This window comes from Nicotiana attenuata, unplaced genomic scaffold, assembly GCF_001879085.1.
Source record: "Nicotiana attenuata strain UT unplaced genomic scaffold, NIATTr2, whole genome shotgun sequence".
In the NCBI taxonomy this organism is placed as follows: Eukaryota; Viridiplantae; Streptophyta; class Magnoliopsida; order Solanales; family Solanaceae; genus Nicotiana; species Nicotiana attenuata.
This window is the reverse complement of record NW_017670288.1, coordinates 873,695-897,226: the sequence shown is the minus strand read 5'-3', so window position 1 is coordinate 897,226 and position 23,532 is coordinate 873,695. Positions and strand designations below refer to the sequence as shown.

At 35.9% G+C, this 23,532-nt stretch overlaps 2 protein-coding genes across 3 annotated transcripts; both read left to right on the top strand.

The window, feature by feature from the left end:
* The first annotated feature begins 793 nt into the window (after positions 1-793).
* LOC109237279 (myb-related protein 3R-1-like) lies at positions 794-12,569 on the top strand. Of its 2 annotated transcripts, XM_019403572.1 has the most exons (13): positions 794-1,021; positions 2,204-2,391; positions 2,468-2,522; positions 3,865-3,922; positions 5,821-5,915; positions 6,017-6,120; positions 7,545-7,673; positions 7,809-9,636; positions 10,039-10,379; positions 10,494-10,608; positions 10,727-10,930; positions 11,507-11,652; positions 12,081-12,569. In XM_019403572.1, exons 2-12 carry the CDS (start codon positions 2,318-2,320, stop codon positions 11,633-11,635), a joined length of 3,132 nt encoding a protein of 1,043 aa, XP_019259117.1. In that variant the 5' UTR covers positions 794-1,021; positions 2,204-2,317; the 3' UTR covers positions 11,636-11,652; positions 12,081-12,569. The 2 variants fall into 2 exon arrangements, with proteins under 2 accessions (XP_019259117.1, XP_019259115.1); XM_019403570.1 differs by lacking the exon at positions 12,081-12,569 and having other exon boundaries at positions 11,507-11,799.
* Positions 12,570-12,958: 389 nt separating this feature from the next.
* Positions 12,959-19,511, top strand: LOC109237275. The gene is made up of 3 exons (XM_019403565.1): positions 12,959-13,549; positions 19,263-19,385; positions 19,461-19,511. The coding sequence occupies exons 1-3, from the start codon at positions 12,959-12,961 to the stop codon at positions 19,509-19,511; spliced, it is 765 nt and encodes a 254-aa protein (XP_019259110.1).
* The last annotated feature ends 4,021 nt before the right edge of the window (positions 19,512-23,532 follow it).

Below are 23,532 nucleotides of genomic sequence, written 5' to 3'. Positions count from 1 at the left end.
TCGTCTTTCTTTAAAATTAGTTATATTTAAACCATCCAATTCTGCGGGACTATTTTCTACCATACTATACTATCTTCTAGTAATTCTTTTCGTTTGCTTAGTTTTTTTAAATTTAAATTATACAATTAATCCACTTTAAAGTTGTAGCAGTTTAAATCATAATATTAAAGTTAAGTAATTTAATGACCATATACACACATCGTGTATGCTACGGCTTCTAGCGATTAGAAAAGATTTAGAAAAACATTAAATTTTAAAATGTTGGAGAAGTAAAACTTTGAGATCAAGGTAAATGTATTTTAAAAAAAATGATACATTTTTGTTAGATATAATTTAATTTTAAACTTCATATGTTATGATTTGTAACCACTAATTTTATTCTTTATCAAACTTTATGCGCAGTGTTTGTGAAATTAAAGAATTTACTTATCCGATTTTTTTTATATGTGCAGTCAAACAATATCATGTAAAATGGGAGGGAGAGGGAGAATCTTATAAATTGGCATTTCTTGGAAGTATTTTTATTTTTTTACTAAATCTAGCCTCCTTGAAAAAGAAAAAGAAAAAAAGAGTTGCCTTTGCCTGCTTTTTAAAATTGAAAAAGAGAAGAAATAGCAAAAGCAGGTAGCAGGTAAAAACTTGCCCGTTAACATTGACAAAATTTGAAAACGTACCAAAAATAAAACCAATCGGACGGCTGAGATTACTTTACATACAAATCATCCACCGTTGACCAGTCCCAAATATGTTTTTGAAACCTTAAAAACCCTATACTCCGCCCTCCCTTAACATTTGAATTTCCTAAGAGACCGTTTTTCTCATTATTTTCTTCAAACAACACAACACACCCACTTCTCTTTCTCTCTCTAGACTAGACTTTCTCTCTATAAATTTTAGACAGTGCATTTGCAGATCCTACAAGTTATCTCTGAATTTTTGTCCTTTTTGTATTTGGGATCTGCAAATGTGTTTTGTTTTTATTACTCCATTGGTTTTATTGGATTTTTTGAAGCTGAGTTCGGTAAGTGACTTTTTTACTAGTATCTTTTTTTTTCCTTTAAAATTTTGATGGTTAATTGGTTTTCTTTAATTATATTTTTTGGGGTTTGATTGATTTGTTAGTTAATGATTTCTTGGGTGTTTGGGTATCATAAAGTTTGAATCTTGATTTTGTGAAAAGTTGTATCTTTGAACCCTAATTTCATTTTTATTTTAAAAATTACACCTGGATTAATAAGGAAACCAATGAGTTTGATCAGATTCTTTTTGTTGGATCATTTTAGTAATTTCTTATTCTTGATCTTTCTTGACTGTTGATTTTGCTGATTTTGTTTAGTGTATATTCTTTACCTAAATTTGTGTGTTTAATTCTTACTGAACCCTCAATTTATGATTTGTGGCGTTGATGATAATGTAGATTTTATAGATTTTGGCTTTCACTTTTTCAGTTTGAAGGAAGCTGACTATAGTTATTTAGAGAGCCGCGGCTTTACTTTGTTTTAGTATTTGTGCATAGGTGATTTTTGAAATTTATTAATCAAGAGAAGAAAATTGAAAGGGGCTACGAATTAAATCTCAATATTAATTTAGGCCTCAAAGAAAGACAAAAAGAATGAAGATTAATGAGTTGACAGCAAAGTTTTAAATTCAGTTCAATGTTTACAACCTAGTTTATTAAAACTTGTCATTTCACATTAAATTGTATGCTATATTCTCTTCTTTCTGATCATGACACCCAAAGGGATAAGTTGATTGTATAACATTCATTGACCCCACATGGCTTAGAATACTTGAATGTTATGTGAGAAGGGTGGACGTTTTCTATCCTTTCATCGATTCAGTAGGAATTCATATGCTGGATTTTCTTTCTGTTTGTTCGAATTTCTTGCTTCTCAATCAAATAAACTTCATGTGAAATGGATTCTTTAGAACTACATACAATTAGGACATTGCACAATTTGAACAACATAAAGTTAAAAGCTAGTTTACTTCCAAAACTATAAGAATTAGCATGAAACATACTTAATTGCTGAAACTGGGACTTCTGGTTTGTTCATGAAAGAGCAGATGTGGCATAATGATAAATGAGGCAGTCGAGGCCTCTTTGAATGGTTATTATTTCTTTAATAGTTATCTCATGCTTTTTAGCAACCACGATGTTGTTGTTTTTGCCCTAATATGAGCCATGCATTTTGTTATGCAGGTAGGAGATCCAACAGCTTAGGGTGGCATATAATGAATTGGAGAAGACATTCTGGAGAGAATTATCAACCTTTGGGTGGTGGGTTATGCAGATTTGCCTTTGTGTCAAACAACCATGGAAAGTGATAGAATAAGCACTCCTTCAGATGGCACTAGCAGTAGTCTCCAAAGAGTTCGGCCTTTGCATGGGTAATTCTCAATAAATCTCACTCGAATAGCGTGTCGAATATTGAACTACTCCCTCATCTGGTGCTAATATTAACAGGAGAACTAGTGGTCCTACGAGACGTTCGACAAAGGGGCAGTGGACTACTGAAGAAGTAAGTGGGCACTTCCTCCATCGAAAAAAAGTCGAAATTTCTTGCATTCAAGCTATTCTTTTGTTTATTTCCTTTCATTTTGGTAAGCAATGGATAGTTACTTTTTTTAATGCATGTGCTTTTCCTTTTTGTTCTTTTTCCTTACTATATTTCCTTTTTGTTCTTTTTTTAATGCATGTGCTTTTCCTTTTTGTTCTTTTTCCTTAGTATATTTCCTTTTCCTCTTTTGGGAGAGGGTGATAATACGTTCCTAGGATGGAAACTGTCACAAGCACTATAACAATATGAATATGGTCAAAAATGGTTGAACCTAATTAAAAGTTCTTGTCCATGCCTATGAGGCATAGGTCCCTGGTACAAATAAAAGAGGGGGGAGTTACAATAATCAAATTTTGATGAATCCTCATAGGGAAGAATATATACATAGAGATAGAATTCATATCACTGATCCCAACTCATTTGCATTGCAGCATAGTTGATTGAGCTGTCCATGCTTTTGGGTAGTAGAACATTATGCTAAGAGGACATTAGTGATGACTGCTAGCTGCTACATATTTTGAAACTTCAAAATAGGTTTATGGTATTTCTTTTATATTCATAAAAGAATCTGAATTTGTACGGTAACTCTTTCAGGGAACTGTTTCCACATAAAGCCCAGGAATATCTGTTTTTGATAAGTAACATAACTTCATCGATATAGCGATAAGAAAATGCTGATTTGTACAGCGTGTGATACAAAGAAGGAGAGTGTTTGTACAGTTTCTGTATAGTTACTATAGCATGTAGGAACTCAAAAGGATTATCTACATTGTCTACATCTTTCAGTTTGTCCATAAAAATAGACATACAAACTTGCGTGTGTGCGTTGTAGCTGCTGAGCTCTCAAAACTTCTCTTGTTCTTTCATATGCTGGCAGGCATAGTGAAACATATGGGCCTGGCTGTTTTTGTCCATTTTCCTACCTAGCAGCAGCAGATAGCCTCCTTAACTTGTATAATTATAGCCCAAAAATATCTGGTTCCTATTGCTAATTTCTCATGATCTATACATTCAACGGTACTCAATTTGAATCTACATGATAGTAAGGATTTAATTTGATTGAGAAGTCACTATGTAGAAAGAACACTTGAAGTGTCCTATGTGGTAGATGCCTATTGATTGGACATCTTAGTTGAAGTTTTATATGCATTAGTTCTTGACTTCTAAGGTTCCTTCTGAAATCCCTAGGTTTCGATTTTCGTTTTCTACATATTTACATGTGGTGTAGTGTAACCAATTTCAGTATAGATTTCAACCTTTTGTTTTATATAGTCTTAACAACACAAATCCTTTTCTCTTTCAGGACGAGATCCTACGCAAAGCTGTCCAACGTTTTAAGGGAAAAAACTGGAAAAAAATAGGTAAAGTACTGCATCATCCTGTTATTTAACAGCGTAATGTGCCTGACATTCATGGCCTCATGGGGCACACTGCTGATCTTTCACCTTTAACATATGATGCTTTAGGCAAACGCCATCTCTCTTCCACTTTAACAGGACTGCCTCTGAAGGTGGATTAACGAAAATATGGAATTTCTAAGTGGATTACTTGAGTTAAACAGTCAGAAAGCTGATGTGTTGTTTTTACAATAGCGTGAATTTTTCTGAATGAGTGGTCACTTTACGGCCGCAGGAAATAAAAGTTATTTATCAGCCTCGGTAAACTGCCAGTTCTTCTAGGTTTTGGTCATACGAGCAGAACTGTTTCTCTAATTAGCTTACATTCAAGCCCTTTCAATGATGTCTGCAGTCTGCACCAATGCTCCCCCTTGTTTTGACCTGCTATAATGTGCTAAACCATAATTTCAGGATGAAAGACCTTATTTACATTTATGCTTAGTGTCAACAATAGCGTGATATTGACCTGCTACAATAGCGTGAGTTTTTCTGAATGAGGGTCACTTTACGGCCGCAGGAAATAAAAGTTATTTATCAGCCTCGGTAAACTGCCAGTTCTTCTAGGTTTTGGTCATAAGAGCAGAACTGTTTCTCTAATTAGCTTACATTCAAGCCCTTTCAATGATGTCTGCAGTCTGCACCAATGCTCCCCCTTGTTTTGACCTGCTATAATGTGCTAAACCATAATTTCAGGATGAAAGACCTTATTTACATTTATGCTTAGTGTCAACATATACTTTGCGTTAAAAGAAAAAGTCAAACGTAGTTCACGAATAAAGGTCCAAACTAGGGCTGCTGTTCGATGTGTAAGACACAATTAGGGGACATTTCAAGATGGACTAAGTAAATTAACGTACAAGTCTCTGAGAAATGCTGGCCAAAAGCATCCTCTTGGTTCACTTTGGTTCCTTCTCATTTTGGTCAAACCTGCAGAAATCAACATTTACTTTGAGTTGAAAGAGTTGGAAGTTGATCATAGCTCAAGAATAAGACCTTGAGGTCATCTTTGGAGGCTGTTTTCTTTTCAGGAATAGGATATGGTGTGTTTATATTTGTGGAGTTCTTTCGGATTCATCGCAGGAATCTACTCAAGGAAGCTTTTAAAGAGAAAACTTTTCATATTCCAAGAGTGAAATAGAGTGTTCGCTTTTTAATTTGTTTTACGGTTATTTTACTTCTCTATCCCACAGCATAAAATTAAGAAAACATCTCTCTTCTCTTTGGTCCTGGGTCAGTACAAAACAAATGCCCCTCTTTTCACTTTTTCTTCCATGAAGTTTCTCCGCAATGCCAGTTTTCTCATAACAGGTTTTAAAGCAACAGTAAACTCATGCTTCCAGATTGTTCTCCATTTGACACTACGTACACATTCTTTATGCACATCTTAATAGTAGTACTTAGTTGAAGTAAACCTTGTCGGTTTGGAGCAACTCTAACCTGATAGCTCAGAGATTCGCTGCCATTGTCTTCTGCATCAAATGTTCAATTGGTCACTTTTCCCTACTTGTTCTGCTCATATTTTCTATCATAGTATCCATATTTGACAAGAGGAAGCAGCTGGTAGTCACATATCTCCTGGCTCAGTTAATGAATAAATTGATTGAACTGAGTTAGAGATGTTCTAGTTAAATGAGTTGGTCTTCCCAATTTGTCGAACAAAAAAACCTTTCTCACTATCATTTTCTGTAGAAATGATATGCTATGTTTGAATTGGTTAACTTACAACTCCCAACTGCATTTGAAGTTTTATGACACACCCAGTCGTTATAGCAGAAACTATTTGACATAAAATCAGCTTACTGCTACTTCAGCATTAAGGACATGAAGATGATGTACTGATCTGAGAAATTTACTCCATGCAGCGGAATGTTTTAAAGACCGGACTGATGTACAATGCTTGCACCGGTGGCAGAAAGTTCTTAATCCTGAACTTGTCAAAGGTCCATGGTCTAAAGAGGTAAGTTCATATGCTTGCATAAAATGTGATTATTCTGGAACACTCGGCATCCATGTCCTTTATATTGCTATCAACTATTTTACTTTTTGACTTACTTGCAGGAGGATGAAGTAATAGTTGAATTAGTTAAGAAATATGGCCCCAAAAAGTGGTCCACCATCGCTCAACATTTGCCGGGACGTATTGGAAAACAATGTCGAGAAAGGTAAGCAAGTAGTTGGTTCTTTTGTTTCCTAAATGGTATATGTATTGCTCTTCTTTTTTCACTTTGTTTAGTGTCATTTTTCTCCAAATTTCTGCTGTGAGTACGAGAGTTTGTCTGAGGCAGCTTGTGGGATTTCAACTTCCTAATTCTTCCTAACTTGTTTAATTCAGTTTAATGAGAAACTCCTAAGATGCCCCCGTATGCAGCCATCTCGCAACGAACGTTTTTCTTAACCAACTTGATTGCTGTTTTCCCACCCAAACCATTTTCACTAACTGCTAGATGCTATTCATCAACTTATTTGACAAGTCTCCATAAAATTATAGATACGTATGTCAATGGCATGATAAGATGCATCTTGTTCTTTCCATAGAAGAATACTAATAGTCATACCCGCTCGCGATATGCAGAAATATTAATTAAATTATACTGTGATCGGGCTTGTTTGAACAAATTAGATCATATTGCTTTAATAAATTCAATTGCAGACTTATTTGTCAATATGATACCTAATAATAAAATCTCTATTAAATTAAAGGGACTATATTTTTCTTTATTCTATTATCCAATGTTTAGTATTTTTACTTTGTTAATAGAATTTTTTATTAGCATATTACTTTGTTTAATATTTTTCTCTGCTCGCTTTCTTTTTGTAATATAAGAGAAGATATATATAGTATTAATCTTGATTTTTTTTTTAAAATTTTATTCTGTTGTTGTCAATAATATTATCTGAATTTTAATGAACAAAATCTCTATTAAATTAAAGGGACTTATATAGTCATCGAATAACTTTTTTGTATGTATTTTCTTTATTATATTATCCAATATTTAATATAATTGCTAATAGAAACTTTTATTAGCATATTACTTTATTTAATATTTTTGTCTATTACTTTTTTTTTATTAATACAATAGAAGATATATATTTTAATACTCTTGAAATATATTTTTATTATAAATTTTAGTCTAATTTTCTCAATAATATTATCTGAATTTTAATGAATAAATTCTCTATTAAATTAAAGAGACTTGTATAGTCATTGAATAACTTTTATGTTCTATATTTTTCTTTATTATTACTTATCCAATATTTAGTATTTTTACATTGTTAATAGAAATTTTTATTAGCAAATTATTTTGTTTAATATTTTTGTCTACTACTTTCTTTTTGTAATATAATAGAATAACTATATTTTATTACTCTTGAAATGTTTTTTATTTTAAATTTTATCCTATTGTTCTCAATAATATTATTTGAATTTTAATGAATAATATCTCTATTAAATTAAAGAGAGTTGTATAGTCATTGAATAACTTTTTTGTTCTGTATTTTTCTTTTTATTATCCAATATGAAGCTCTAAATTTTTTTCACTTATATTAGTGAATTTGCTATAATAACTCTTAAGAGTGATCTTTACAGGTGGCACAATCATCTGAATCCTGGAATAAACAAGGAAGCTTGGACGCAGGAGGAGGAGTTGACTCTGATTCGTGCCCACCAAATTTACGGGAATAAATGGGCAGAGTTAACGAAGTATTTGCCTGGAAGGTACTTTCAAGCTGTTGGCCACTCTCTTTTATAGAACAAGAGATTGTTTTGGTTCCATTTTCTTTTTAAGTTGTCATCACTGAGCATTCCTACACTATTCTATATGACATGTAAAGACTTTGCTACAATTTTCAGGACAGATAATGCAATAAAAAATCACTGGAATAGTTCTGTCAAAAAGAAATTGGACTCGTATTTGGCATCAGGTTTACTTGCACAGTTCCCTGCTCTGCCTAATGTCAACCGTCAGAACCAATCAATCCCTTCTTCGACGAAGTTGCAACAGAGTAGTGAAGATGACAGTGTTCGTAAAGAAGGAACCGAAATGGAGGACGCTTCAGAATGTAGTCAAGGGTCAAATCTTGCAGGCTGTTCCCAGTCTACAAGTGACATGGGCAACACATTTGTACATACAAGAGAGGAGGGTAAGTTGCTGGAGGATTCAAATTATAGGAAGGACCCAAGCTCCAGTTCAGCACCATGCTCTGAATACTATACCCCAGCCTTTGAAGATATTACCTTTTCAATGGCAGAAGTGCCTAGTGAACTTGACGAATCCAAGCTCCTGGAGCATAACTTCTCACATGACTGGGCAGCATCCATGGGAAAAGAATGGCAGTTTAATCCAGATGACATACCTAATATTTCTCCGCTGGAGTTGATGCAGGATTCTTCAGGGCTCTTCATGCAGTGTTTAACTAGTAATGGGAATCACGAAATGGTTACCTTTCCACAGCAAAATGCAGTGAAGTATGAAACGACTAATGTCGGAAGCATGGTTGTGGGTTTAGATAAGCCCAATGAGATGTTTACCTCTGTGGAGGGTTGCGGGATGGTATACCCTGAGGCAGGAATTCCACAATACATTCCCTCTGAAACTGGTATGAACGGTGCTGATGAAACTGCAGATTCTTTGATTTGCCAATCATCGAACTATCAGATCTCTGAAGGTGGAAATATGTCTATAGAGAATTGCTGCAACCCTCTCTGTTCACATGTTATGGGAACTTCATCCGGTCAACCATTTTCTATTCCTTCACAGTTTTCTTCAGAGCAAAGCTCACTCATGTTTGGTACTGCCGCAAATCAGTTTCATAATCTATCGCAGGGAAACCCAGCACAGGAGTCCCACACAAGTAACTCTGATGGTTTTCTATATCCCTTTGAATCTGGTACTCCTTGTGACAACATAATGGACGATCCTCTCCTGGAAGAGCAACTGGATCAAACTAAAGATTCTCTACAGCTAGTTTCTGTCAATGATTTTCGCTCAACTCCTTCAAATACTATTCAAACATGTCAATTGGTGAACGAAAATTCGAGCGTACCAGAAGAGCAGAAGGATGGAGGAGCCTTATACTATGAGCCTCCTCGTTTTCCGAGCTTGGACATTCCATTTTTCAGTTGTGATCTTATACAATCTGGTGCAGATGCACAGCAAGAGTACAGCCCTCTTGGCATCCGCCAGTTGATGATGACTTCTGTGAACTGTCTTACTCCATTTAGGCTGTGGGATTCACCATCTAGAGATGGAAGTCCAGATGCCGTCCTGAGAAGTGCTGCCAAAACTTTCACCAGCACGCCTTCCATATTAAAGAAGCGACACCGTGATTTGGTGTCACCTTTGTCAGAAAGGAGATGTGAAAAGAAGCTTGGAAGTGATCTCCGTCAAGAATCATTCTCTGATCTGTCTAAGGATTTTTCTCGACTAGATGTTATGTTTGACGAGGCTGCAAATGAAAAAGCAACAAAGTCTTCTCTAACTACAGATCAGACGTTGGAACTTCAAGCTTCATCTGAAGATAAAGAAAACATAAATCCAACTGAAGATGGAAGTAAGGAGGATGACAAGGTACGTAATGGACTTTCCAGCGAGAGACAGTTAGATGGAGGTGAAGTTCACTATAAAGAGAAAGGAACAAGGAAGGGCACAAAGGGTGGAGCCAATAGTGCAATTGGAAAGGTGAGTTGAGTCATATTTTTTTCCTTTGGCACCACTCTGTGTTTTCTGAGAATGGTGGTGGTGTCAGTATTTAGCATTACCAATCGATTATGAATATCCGAAAATAATTTAATGAAAAATTTATACAACCAAAAAACTGGAGCTCTATGTTGAGAATTCCTTCCTTTCTGTTCAAGCATCCTGACTGTCGTGCTGGTGCTGTAGTCTTATAGTCTTGTTGCAAGATACTGTAACATCTTGTTTATAGTCAATCTAATTTTCGGTTGATGCTTAAATTCATCAACAGTTTTAATATGGTTATGACAACCGTATGTTTATTCGGATATGTTCGTAAGACCCGATCAAATTCTTAGAAAGAGAATCCTTTAATTGGATATAACTTTTATGCTCTGCTTGTTTCAGATAAAACAACCTTCTGGAGTTCTGGTTGAACTGAATGCCAGTGACCTGTTCTTCTCTCCTGATCGTTTTGGAGCCAAGTCTGGTAGAACTACAAATCTCAGCAGTAAAGCTCTAGGAAATCAGTATGCTAGACGACTCGAAGCTGCATCAAATCAAGGTTCTGTTTCATCTTCATTTGAGACTTCATGTTTTTCTGTTATTTGCTCTCCTCGTATACGTGGAAAGAAAGAAGGAAGTAGTTTTGTCATCAGTACATCAATGCAATCTGCTCCAGCACAAACAGCCTTGGACAACTCAGCTGAAACTTCAGGAAATGGAGTTGGCGCTGAGACTGTAAGCATGTAAGACCGTTGAAGCATTTTACCCTATGCTTTCTCCTTTGTTTTCTCTTCATCCTTTCCACGTTTCATTTCTGGGCCTGCAAATTTAATTGCCATTGACCCTATTCTTATCAGATCTGGAGAAACACCTTATAAAAGGAGTATTGAATCTCCTTCAGCTTGGAAATCTCCATGGTTCATCAACTCTTTTCTGTCAAGCCCAAGACTTGATAATGAACTTAATTTTGAGGTAAGCAGGATTTAGTAAATTACATTATATGTTCTATTGTGTGACTAATATCTTTATGTTTGCTCTTTTAATATGTTGAAATTCCATGCTCACACTTAAGTACTTTGAAACTTTGTAGGATCTTGCGCTGTTTATGAGCCCAGGTGACAGAAGCTATGATGCTATTGGATTAATGAAGCAATTGAGTGAGCAGACTGCAGGGGCATTTGCAGACGCCCAGGAGGTCTTGGGAGGTGAAACTCCAGAGTCGATCCTACGGGGGAGGAACTCCAAAAACCAGAAAGCAGATGAAAATCACTCTCTTTTGTCCGCAAATGTTATGGTATGTCCAATCCCATTGTTGTGCGCAGTAACGACAAACTTTTAATATCCTATTCTAATTCATTACGTGTTTTCAGATATAGTAAATTTAACATCTCTTTCCTCATCAGTTTTTATTTAAAAAAAACTCCGTAAAAATGAAATTGAAGGCAAATACTGTTATTCGAGTAGAAATAATAATATACCCTCTTTTTTCCACTTTACATGACACTATTTCCTTTTTCATTGTACCAAAAGGATGACACCTTTCTATATTTGAAAAAAATTTGACTTTAAAAATGTCATGGCAAGTTTTAGACTACAGCTCTAAGGGTACTTTCAGTATGTGTCAAGTCTCTTTCTTTCTTAAACTTCGTGTCTAGTCAATCACCGCCATATAAAATGAAAATGAGGCATTTGGATTAGAGTAACAGCTTTCTTGTAGTTTCCTGGTCTTTCTTAATATAACATGTTCAAAGTTTCTTAGCCTAAGTGGACCTGAAGCATAAAAAATAGGAAGCTGCTCTTCTGTAAATTCCTAGTCAAGAGAGTTATGTAACTGAAATTTATAACTTTCCTATTATCTGTTCATTTGCAGAGTGAGAGGCGTACTCTTGATTTCAGTGAATGCGGATCGCCTGGAAAGGGAAAGGAAACTGAAAATTTTTGCACGAGCAACAACAGCTTTTCAAGTCCTTCCTCCTACCTATTGAAAGGCTGCAGGTAGCAGCAAGTCTTCTCAGGGTAGAACTTCTCACTGTAATATATATAAGATCGATATACCTGTGTGTATTTTTTTATTTTTTGGCCTTACATACAAATACTTGTCCAATTGTTTGTCAAAAGATATGGATTAGACATTATTATTTCATTTAACATTATTTTGCTTAATTCCATTTTTTGCTAAATAAGGAAACCAATTTGTACAAGCCTTTCTTGAAGCTTCATTCTGCAAGAGGCATGATATTATGTATACCCTGGGGAGAAAATAAGGATAGTGTAGAATTTGTGAGAAAATTAGCAACTCGCGGAGTACGATAGACTGAAGTTGCTTTGGTATGGTTGGATAATACTTAGAATACAGTAGTTTTTTTGCCGTGTGTCATTTTAGTGCAAGTTTACAAATATATGGGTTGATCACTATGCTCTACTGTATGGTGCCTATCTTACAGGTAAAAGGTGATAAATTCATTAGTATTAGTAGGCAAGGAATACCAAGTACAAGATGTAAAAGTGGACCAGCAGAGCAGCAACTGAATGTAGTCTAAACCAAAATAGAATTCATCAGTAATTCACCCAAAATGGATTACCAAGTAGAGTTGCAGCAATCAGAGGTTCGGTGTTCAAATGCCTCCGTTACCTATCAAATAACGCCACCGCTGATCGCCCATTGACAGACTCCATTATCACATGTAAAGTATCTTCCTTGAGATTTTTCTCATACATAAGCAGCCACTATAACGTTCTTGTTCCTTTTCGTAGATATAAATCGGGAAATATGAAAATGGCATGGCGTAGCCATTTTTACGGTTGGCTATCGAAAAATAGCCACCATCGGTAATGTTATCGATTTCTAGTCATTTTAACTTAAAATATATTGATAAATGACATAATTGCCCTTGAACTTTTTAACATACTGTTTAGTTACTTTTTATCGCCTTCTCTTTGTTTTTACAGCAATGTACGGATTTCGCTTTAATGAAGCACTTTTCTTCGAATCTTGTCTGGGTTTGGTCCAATTTTCTTCAAAATTATCTGGGTGAGTGTTGCTTTTACAATAATGTGTCTGAATTTTCGCTGTTATTGTTGTTTCGTTAGGTTTAAGTTTGATTTCCGTACCGTTAGGGTTTAAATATTTGTGGTATTTTAACTTTTACGATTTTTTCTCTGTTCATTAGTTTGTCTTATTTCTGATAATCTGGTCACTCTGTTATTAGTTTTATGTTGTAATGTTGTAATCGTTGTGTAATTTGTTTTTATAAGTTTTTCAAATATTTTTCTAGTCTCTGTATATTATGGTTAATTTTCGTCCTTTTTGTGCGGAACTCAAATGGATCAATTAAAGAACGGTGTATTTGGGAAGTTTTTAGAGTTGAATGAAGTGGGTCACTCTGGGAAGTTGACTCATTGTATGTTGCTTTCTCAAGTTTTTTACAAGGATAAAAGCAAAATGGTTTTTAAAGTTTTTGGGAACGACGTAGCATTTACAGAAGATGATTTCCATAATATTACCGGGTATAGAGTGAACCGTTTGAAGGAATGGTATTTCTCTGATGTGAAAAAGGGTTTGAAGGTAGATAATTTGTATAAATTTATGCAAAAGCGTTCTCGACTCCGTGCTGGTGCAGCAGATGATGTATGTGTTGATGTCGAGGTCTGCGATGAAGATGCATTAAAGCTTGCTGAGATTTATCTATTAGAAGCTGTTCTTTTGGATAAAGATCATAGTAGAAATATAAGTGATCGTTCTATGAAAATCATAGACGATGCAGAACTTTGTGCTTCTTTTCCATGGGGCAGTTTCTGTTTTGATGAGCTTATTTATAATTTGTCTCATCTTCTAACAAGTGAGTCAGTGAAAAAGAAACCAATTGGTAGGATCGCATCTTATATGGCGCTTGGATTCCCATTTTTGTTTAATGTATGGATAATGAAAGTGTTTAATGATTTCCGTCAATTTTCAAAATATGAGGATCGGGGGCCAATTAGGATGTTGTCTTACCGCAACATTGGATATCCAAAATATGACACACTTTGCAATGATCTCTTTACTAAAGTGTCACGACCCAAAATCCCTCCGAAAGAGTCGTGATGGCACCTAGTATCTAAACTAGGTAAGCCTAACATTAACTGAAATTTTATTGATATTTAATAACTTTAAATTAAATTACTCTGAACAAATTACAATTCCCAAAACCGGTGGTACAAGTCACAAGCCTTTCTAAGATTAGTTATACCAAATAAATATAACACTGTTCCGAAACAACAGGAACGAATGGAAATAAGTACAAATGAAGGTGACTCCGAGGCCTGCGAACGCTGTAGCAAGTTTACCTTGAGCCTCCACTGCAACGACCCGCAGAGCTACTACCGATCAAATACCTGGATCTGTACACAAAAATGTACAGAAGTGTAGTATGAGCACACCACGACGGTGCCCAGTAAGTATCAAGACTAACCTCGGTGGGGTAGTGACGAGTAACAGTCCAGACACCTACTGGTCAAATAAATTGAACAGGATAAGATAATAAACTATCAACCTAACGATGACAAAGTAATATCAACAGTAGGGAAAGAACAAGCTACAATCACTAGAAACAATAAAAGGAAACACAGATGGAAACGAAAGATAACCAAATAAATTAACACCAACATAGCCGGAACACAAACAAGTAAAAATGTACTCAAACAAGGAAGGTGATGTCAGCTCAATAAATCATATCATTTCCGGTGCACAATTCCAGGCATCTCAAACTCGATGTCTCATATCATACCTCAATTACCAAACATTAGCACACCCGGCACCTTGTGCCCACATATTTCTATCTCCCTTTGCACAACAACGTTCTTATGTTACTCAGTACATAGGGTCCATAACCAATGCAATTAAGATATTCACGGAGTCTCATTTACATAATATGAAGTAGAGTACAGCTTCTAAACCAAATTAGGAACTCAACAAGAAAAGATGAAGTTGTTTTTAGAAATTATTTGAATAAAGAAAATATTATTTTCAATTAAAATACAACACCGAATGAATTATTACCTTTAACAAGGGATTTAATAAATTAACTTAGTAGAAATTTTTTTTTTAAAGGTAAAATACAACCTCAGACGGTACAAGGGAATTTAATTGAGTAACTAATTGAATTAAAAATGAAATAATTATTGAAATTTGAAGTATTAAAATATACATATAAATACAGCGAAGTATTTAAAACACTATGGGGTTCCATCACAAAGGATCGCATCAGTAAATGAATCTGAATAGTTAAAACACTTGAATTGGTAACAACAAATAATCATAGCAAACAGAAAGTGCACGGCATCACCCTTCGTGCTTTAACACTCTCTCACAAGTAACATGCACGTCATCACTCTTCGTGCTTTAACACTCTCTCACAAATTCGTGCACGTCATCACCCTTCGTGCTTTACACTCTTCCTCACCCAAGCAACAATCACAAGTAATTTGGGGAAGGGAATCAATAACATCACAATAGAATAAACGTAAAGAACACCATAACTCAATTATCAGCAAGAATCAGGAAAATCAAGGACAAGTGCACAGCATCACCCTTCGTGCTTTTACTCTCGTCCTCACCATAAGAATCAATATAATTGGCACGGCATCACCTTTCGTGCTTTTACCTCACATAATCATGGCACAGAATGATCCTTCGTGCATTATCACTCATATAAAGGCACGGAATGGTACATCGTGCGGCACGGCATCACCCTTCGTGCTTTATCACTCTTCCTCACAATGTGCATAAATAGAAATGTGCACGGCATCACCCTTCGTGCTTTAACTCTTTCTCACAATATCATGCACGGCATCACCCTTCGTGCTTTACACTCTTCCTCACCCAAGCAACAATCACAAGCAATTTGGCAAGGGAATCGACAACATCACAATAGAAACAATAATATTCCGGCAAGGGAATTAACAATAGAAACAATAACATCCCGGCAAGGGAATCAACAATAACCAATCTTGTTTCAACAGTTAGCTTCGCAATATAGATCTCAACTCGAGTCAATACTCAACAATGGACAATTTCCAAGAGAATGTCACAAGTCTTATTCGACATGAATAATCGTCAATTTAAACAAGAATAGTACATAATAAGGATCACGGAAAAACCAAGAAACACGATAACCTCAACAAAACAACCAGACATAATAAGAACGCGATAACTACACCGGTAACCACAACAATTGGACATGTAGCATGTTTACACGAAGTCATAAAGGAAACTCATACTCAAGAAGTATCAAAACAATAAGGAAGACAATCACTTCAATTAAGGCAATTAAGGGTCAAGTAACACGTACGAATTAGAGGAAAGCTAATAACATCATATGGAGAATATAGAGGCAATTTAAGCAATTAGGAAACCCAACCATAACGGGATACTTTCCACATAATGAACATAAGGACCAAAGAACCCTTTAGGCAAATTTTCCACAAATAAGTCTGAGCACGCACTCGTCACCTCGCATTCATGGACTACAATTAACATAGAAGACTAAAATCCTAAGGGGAATTCCCCCACACAAGGTTAGGCAAGATACTTACCTCAATCCGGCCAATTTAATACTCAATTTAGCTTTTCCTTTTTCAATTCATCAATGCTCGGCTCAATCTAGCCAAAAACGACTTGAATACATCTAACAATGCAAGAGAAAATAATTCCAATTAACAAAACTATGATTCTTATACAATTTGCAAAAAGTTAACTCCCCGGGCTCGCACCACGGAACCCGACAAAATTTATAAAAATCGAATACCCATTCTGATACGAGTTCACCCATACAAAAATTATCCAATTCCGATACCATTTGGTCCTTCAAATCATCATTTTACATTTTTGAAAGATTTCATAATTTTTCCCAAATTCCATCCCAAATCACGAATCAAATGATGAATTCAATGATAGATTCATGTATTCTAGCCAAATCCGAGTTAGAATCACTTACCCTGATGAATTTCTTGAAAAACCTTTGAAAAATCGCCAAGATCCGAGCTTTCTAGATCAAAATATGAAATAAAACCCTAAACCTCGTATTTATAGTGTACCTCCCAGATTTTCATCACTGCTGACCGCAAAAAAAACCACCGCTGACCGCAGTAAATCCACCGCTACTGCGGAGAATGTTGACTGCAGTGACATGCTTTTGTATTTTGGCCATAACTTTCTCTAAGGATATCCAAATTGTGATTTCTTTACCTTCCTGGAAACTAGACACGAAGGGCTACAACTTTCATTTTTGAATCATCTCAAAATTCCTTGTAGATCAAAAGATATAGGCTTCCGAAGTCAGACCAGTGCACCTGCAGATTCTTCCTCACCGCGGACCGCGGACCATTTTCTGCTACCGCAAAAATTCCACTGTTGCAGCAAAATATCACTGCTGACCGCGGTCCTCCCACGATCCGTAACAACTTCCGAGTGCCGAAATGTCCGAACTCGCTCAAAACTCACCCCGAAACTCATCCGAGACCCCCGGAACCTCAACCAAATGTACCAACACATCCCATAACATCATATGAACTTAGCCCCTCTTTCAAATCACTTCAAACATCGCTAAGACCACGAATTAGATGCCCAACGCACGAAAATCACTATGAACTTCAAGAACCACTAGAATTGCAACGAAGCATCCGAACCATATCAAATCAACTCCAAACGACACCAAATTTTGCAGGCAAGTCCCAAATGACATAACGGAGCTGTTTCAACTTTCGAAATCGCATTCCGACCTCGATAATATAAAAGTCAACTATGAGTCAAACCTCTCCATTTTCCAAACTTCAACTTTTCCAACTTTCACCAAAATGCCTCAAATTACCCTACGGGCCTCCAAACCCAAATCCGAACACACACCCAAGTCCAAAATCACCATACGAAGCTACTGACATCATCCAAAAACTCATTCTGGAGCCGTTTACCCAAAAGTCAAAATTTCGATCAATTTCTCTCCGCTTAAGCTTCCAGCACTATATTCCTTCTTTCCAATTCGACTCCGATTCATCCGAAAACTGAATCCAACCCTGCACATAAGTCGATATACATAATGTGAAGCTGCTCTTGAGCTCAAACTGCCGAACCAGATGCAATTGTTCAAAACGACCAGTCGGGTCGTTACATAAAGCAAGTGTAAGCTAATAGTATGTGAATTTTTAATATATACTTGTGCTCATATATTTTGTTTTAATCTAATTGTTTATCTTTCTGTTTATTTAATAGAACTTTAAGGTTTTCAAGGTGAATCAATCATATCTTCTCCAACCTTCATCAAAAGTTAATGTTAGCGACATTGTCATGTAAGTAGTTGTTTCTCCGATTTTATTTAGTCTTGCTTTTCTTTAATTTCTACTATCGTATACTAGATTTTTGTTCTAATAACTTGCATTTAAAATTATGTTTGCTGTATATTATTCTTGGAATTGTTTCTCAGAAGTATTATTTTCCAGCTTTTTCTACTGGGGGTGGAATATACTTAATTAGTATAATTTACTAGAGCAGTATAATGACTGGATAATTATAAAACTCAATCAATTTAATATACTTTATGAGTTTAATATATCATACAGTATACTTCTATAGTATAATATACTTGATTAGTTTATACTGGATACGCCTAATATACTCTATGAGTAAATTTATCAAGTTTAGTAATAAATTTTGTGTAGTATATTATACTAGAAGTCTGTCCTGTAAATGATTGTCTTCCAGTATGTTATACTAGATGATTTTATGATATAGTACGGGACGCCTACCGTGTGTAAGCTTTTTCTCTAGTATGTTATACTGGATGAGTTTTGTTTAGACTAGAATTTTGTTTTATTTGTCATTACTTTTTTTGAGTGATAATTTGTATTTTTTTTATATGCTCTTTGATCCAGTATATAATACTTGAGTTTTGTTTGATTTCAGTATCTTTTAATGGAAGTCTACTGTCTTTAAGCTTGTTGTCTAGTATGTTCTGAAGGCTTATATTATACAGGAAATCTATTTTCTGAAGGCTTGTTTCCCAGTTTTTTATACTGTGTGGTTTTTGGTTATGTTTTTTGTTTATAGAGTTTAGTAATAAAATTTTGTCCAGTATATTAGATTGGAAGTCTGTCCTTTGAATGTTTGTCTTCCAGTAAGTTATACTGGATGATTATTATATTATAGTTGAGTTTTGTTTGATTCCAGTATATTTTACAGGAAGTCTGCCGTGTGTAAGCTTGTTGTCCAGTATGTTATACTGGATGAGTTCTGTTTAGACTATAATTTTGTTTTATTTGTGATTAATTTGTTGAATGATTATTTGTCCTTTTTTTTTTATAATATGTCCTTTTGATTATTTTTCTTCTTTATACCCTAGTATTTATTTCTGGAGTTTCACACCTTCTAGTTCATTTCATCCAGTATATTATACTGGAAGACTGCCATCTGTAGGCTGTGTTGTCCAGTAAATTATACTGGATAAGTATAAAATATTTTATTTCATTATGTTTTTCAGTTCTAATAATTTACTATACAGAATTATATTCTAGCCTTCTTGAATTGTGTTTACACTCGATAAGAATGTTTCTGTGTTATGATGTTGAAATTCTTACCATTTTTCTTTTCTTTTCAGAGGGTATCTGCCAAAGTTGAAGACATCATACGTGCAGATCATGTTAATTTTAAGATAAAGATGAAGAAAAATATGAAAGCTATTCGAAAAAAGATGAAGAAACATGTTAAAACCTCTGTTAAGGTATTTAACTAGTTTGGCAATTTATTTTGGTGTTGATTTTGTTTGTACAATAATATATTGTTTTCATTATTGTAGGTTATTAATGACAAGCTTGATATTGTTGTAGATATTCAAAATGTTAAATAAGGAAGTAAAAAGAAATATCATCATGGCTTGTTGAATGATGAAAATGAAAGCAATTGTAACGATCCAACCTGTCGTTTTGAGCTCTAGCGCGTCGTTCAGTGATTTGAAGCCCTGAGTAGCTTCACTTCAGGTATTATGACTTGTACGCATGGTCGGAATTGAATTCCGGAAAGTTCGGAGTTGATTTGGAGAGGGAATTCTCATTTTGGAAGCTTTAAGTTGAAAGAATTGATTGAGATTGGATATTTTGAGTAAACGACCTCGCAATCGGGATTCGAAGGTTCTAGCAGGTTCGTATGATGATTTCAGACTTGGTCGTATGTCCGGACTGGGTTTTGGAAGACCCGGGAACGTTTCGACACCTATTGTGGAAGTTAGCATTTTTGGAAGAATATCATCAGTTTGGGGTGAAGTGCATTTCAGTGTTATCGAAATTCGTTTGGGATTCCGAGTCTGGTAATAGCTCTGTGTGGTGATTCTGGTATTGGGAGCGCGATCTGAAGTGAATTCGGAGGTCCGTGGGTCATTTTGGAGTCATTTGGCTAAAGATAGAAATTTGAAGGTTTTTGGGAAGTTTGACCGAGAGTTGACTTTTTGATATCGGGGTCGGATTCCGATTCCGGAAGTTGGAGTAGGTACGTAATGTCGAATATGACTTGTGTGCAAAATTTGAGGTCAATCGGATGTGATTTGATAGATTTAAACATTGAAAGTAGAAATTTGAAATCTTAAAGTTCATTAAGCTTGAATTGGAGTGCGATTCATGGTTTTAGCATTATTTGATGTGATTTGAGACTTCGATCAAGTCCGTGTTATGTTTTTAGACTTGTGTGGGTGTTTGGTTTGGAGCCCCGGGGGCTCGGGTGAGATCCGAGATAACTTCGGAGTGATTTGCTAAGAAATGGGATTGCTGGTACTGGTATGGCCGCATTTGCGGTGTTTTGGTTGCAAATGCGACCACTGCATTTGCGAGGAGGGCTTCGCAATGCGAATGAGCCTGACCTAGGCAGAGTTCACATTTGCGATAACTCTGTCGCATTTGCGATCCCATCAGAAGTCGCAATTGCGACTCCTGGGTCGCATTTGCGACGATAGCAGCATAAGCCCAGGCTTCACATTTGCGAGGCTTTTGTTGCATTTGTGACCCTCATATTTGCGAACCTGGTGTCGCAAATGCGACATCAGAGGGCTGTGTCCAGCTATTAATTTTGAGACTTAGACCATTTAGCTCATTTCCTTTCATCTCTTGGGCGATTTTGGGAGCTTTCGGAAGAGGGTTCTCACCTAGAACTTTGAGGTAAGTAATTTCTACACAACATGAGTTAAATACACAGATTATGGGTAGATTAACATGTGAAAATTAGGGAAAATCAAGGGTTATAGATGAAAAACCTAGAGTTTGATAAAAACCAGATTTAACCGCGAAATTTGTTATGGAATGGAGTAAAATCGTATATTCTTGATCCTTAGGTTATGGCTAACAACTTTCTTCAAAAATTTTCGGAATCTGGGCACTTGGGCCCGAAGATGAGTTTTAGGAACCTTGCATTTAGGGTTGGGAAATTGATTTAATAAGTAGAATATGAACTTTTGAGCATGTATTGACTAGTTCTTACTCTATTTGAATATTTTTGGATCGTTCGGCTCCAATTTGGAGGTTTGAGCGCGTTCTTTAATTGGGATATAGGCTTCGGAGCGAGGTGAGTCTCCTTTCTAACCTTGTAAAAGGGAATTGTCTCCATAGGTGAATTAATTGAATATGTGCTCTAATTGTGGGGGCTACGTATGCACGAGGTGACGAGAGTCCATGCGTAGCTACTATTATGCTTAAGTCCGGTAGTCTAGGACCCAATAGCATGCTTTACTTGCAATAATTGAAATATTGTTGTCAATTTAAAATTCTTAAAACATATTGAACGTGTATAATGATTTTCTAAAAGACTGGACATCGTTCCTTGATTTTTAAAAGAGAAATTATTTTTCCTTGAATAATTGCTCCTTGATGGACTGTTGATTGACTGTTTGTTGTGTTTAATTATATTTGACCGCGCCGCACGTATGATTTGCGAGCGGGGTAATAGATGCATCTATGGTTCGCGCCATTCGACCCTCTGGCAGTGCACAATTTAAATATTCTTGGATCGGGTTGTACAACCTCGGCATGATTTGCGCTTGCTTGTATTGCTTGCCTTGAAATTTATTGAAGTTGATATTGTTTCTTCTCGGCTTGAGAATAAATGTATAAATGATGAAAAGGAACTTGGGAATTTTCTATAAAAGAAAGAATTGTTTACTTGCTTCATTCTACTGAATTACAATTATGTTCATAAAAATCCTTGATTTAGTTATAAATAGAATTTTATTTATGGTGAATGTCTATATTTAGAGAGATTCTAGGGATTATTACTTGGTGGCTAAGTCACCCTCTCCCTATAAATAGAGGGTTCTATTCCATTGTAATTAACCCCAAAAATTCAATAAGAATTTCCTCTCTTTCTTTGCAATATTGCTCTTGTTCTTTTATTGTTTTATAATACGTTATCAGCACGAGACTCTAACCAATTGAGTAGAAGCTTTGGGATTGATCATAATGATTGTCAATCGTTCTATGAATTTTCTTCATGATTAAATTCTGGATTTATGGTAGGCATTTTACCGTATTTTTCTCTTTTATTCTATAATTTGATTTTAAATACAAGCAAAGACAATAAATTTTGATTACAACTCTAATGGAGTTTGTAAGAAATTATAACCACCCGAAGTGGTAAAATTTCTATGTCTTGCCATGATCAAAGTCATGTATGATCGTAAGCATAAGAAGTAACAATCCGTCCCATTGAATTTGCTCCATTCTCATTCCCTTAAGAGAATGTGATAGCACTATGTGATAAGTCTAAAAGAAGACAAAATTATTACCGTGAAGGTATCAATGGATGTGGACGTGGCAATAGACGAAATTATAATCGTCATCATTGTGATAATGAGAATGATAAGGATTCTCAAAATAATCCTTCACTTTGTGAAAGTAATATTTGTCATCGATTTGACATGAGATTTTATAAAGCACATATAGATGATTATGGTCCATTCATGATGTGAATGTGACAACATCTTATTTATGAATATGTGACGACCCAAAGGGTCATCACTTGTTTCCTTACCATTTTGTACTCCCGAGGCCTTGAAAACCTCATTTAGGATTTCCTCGATTTGCGTGCGCAATCCGGGCGCGTAACCGAAAAGCTTAAATAGGAATTCTATGAGAAAAATGCTAAATTTTGATATTAAAATGAATAAATTTGACTTCGGTCAATATTTTGGGTAAACGGACCGGACCCGTAATTTGACGGTCCCGGAGTGTCCGTAGGAAAATATGGGACTTGGGCGTATGCCCGGAATTCAATTTCGAGGTCCCAAGCCCGAGAAATGAATTTTTGTGTGAAATTGTTTTCTGAAAACGATTAAGGAAATTGGAAATGAAATTTGATTAGAAGACTATGGTATCGGGCCCGTATTTTTGTTCCGGCGCCCGGTACAAGTCCTATATATGATTTAAGCACTTTTTGTAAAGTTTGGTTGAAAACGGACGTCGTTTGACGTGTTTCGGACTTAAAATGAAAATTTGATGTTTTAAAGGAGATTTTGGAAATGTCATTGATCTTGAGGTTTAATTCGATGTTCATGATGTTATTTTGGTGATTTGATTACACGAATATGTTCGTAAGATATTTTTGAGGTTGTGTGTATACCTGGATTAGAGTTTTGAGGGCTCGGGTGAGTTTCGAGTAGGCTCCGGGATGCCTTAGGCTTAAAAGATGAGATGTTGCAGGTTCAGGAAATATTGCAGGCCTCTGAACCCTCTTGCGCGGTCCGCGAGAAATCGCGTGCGGCGGCGGTCGCCCTTGCGCGGTCCGCGGTGGATGCCGTGCGGCAGCGGTCGGCTTTGTGCAGTCCGCACAGGGCTATGATCTGCAGGTCTTCAGGGAGGCCTGTGCGGCCGCGGTCCTTTTTGCGCGGTCCG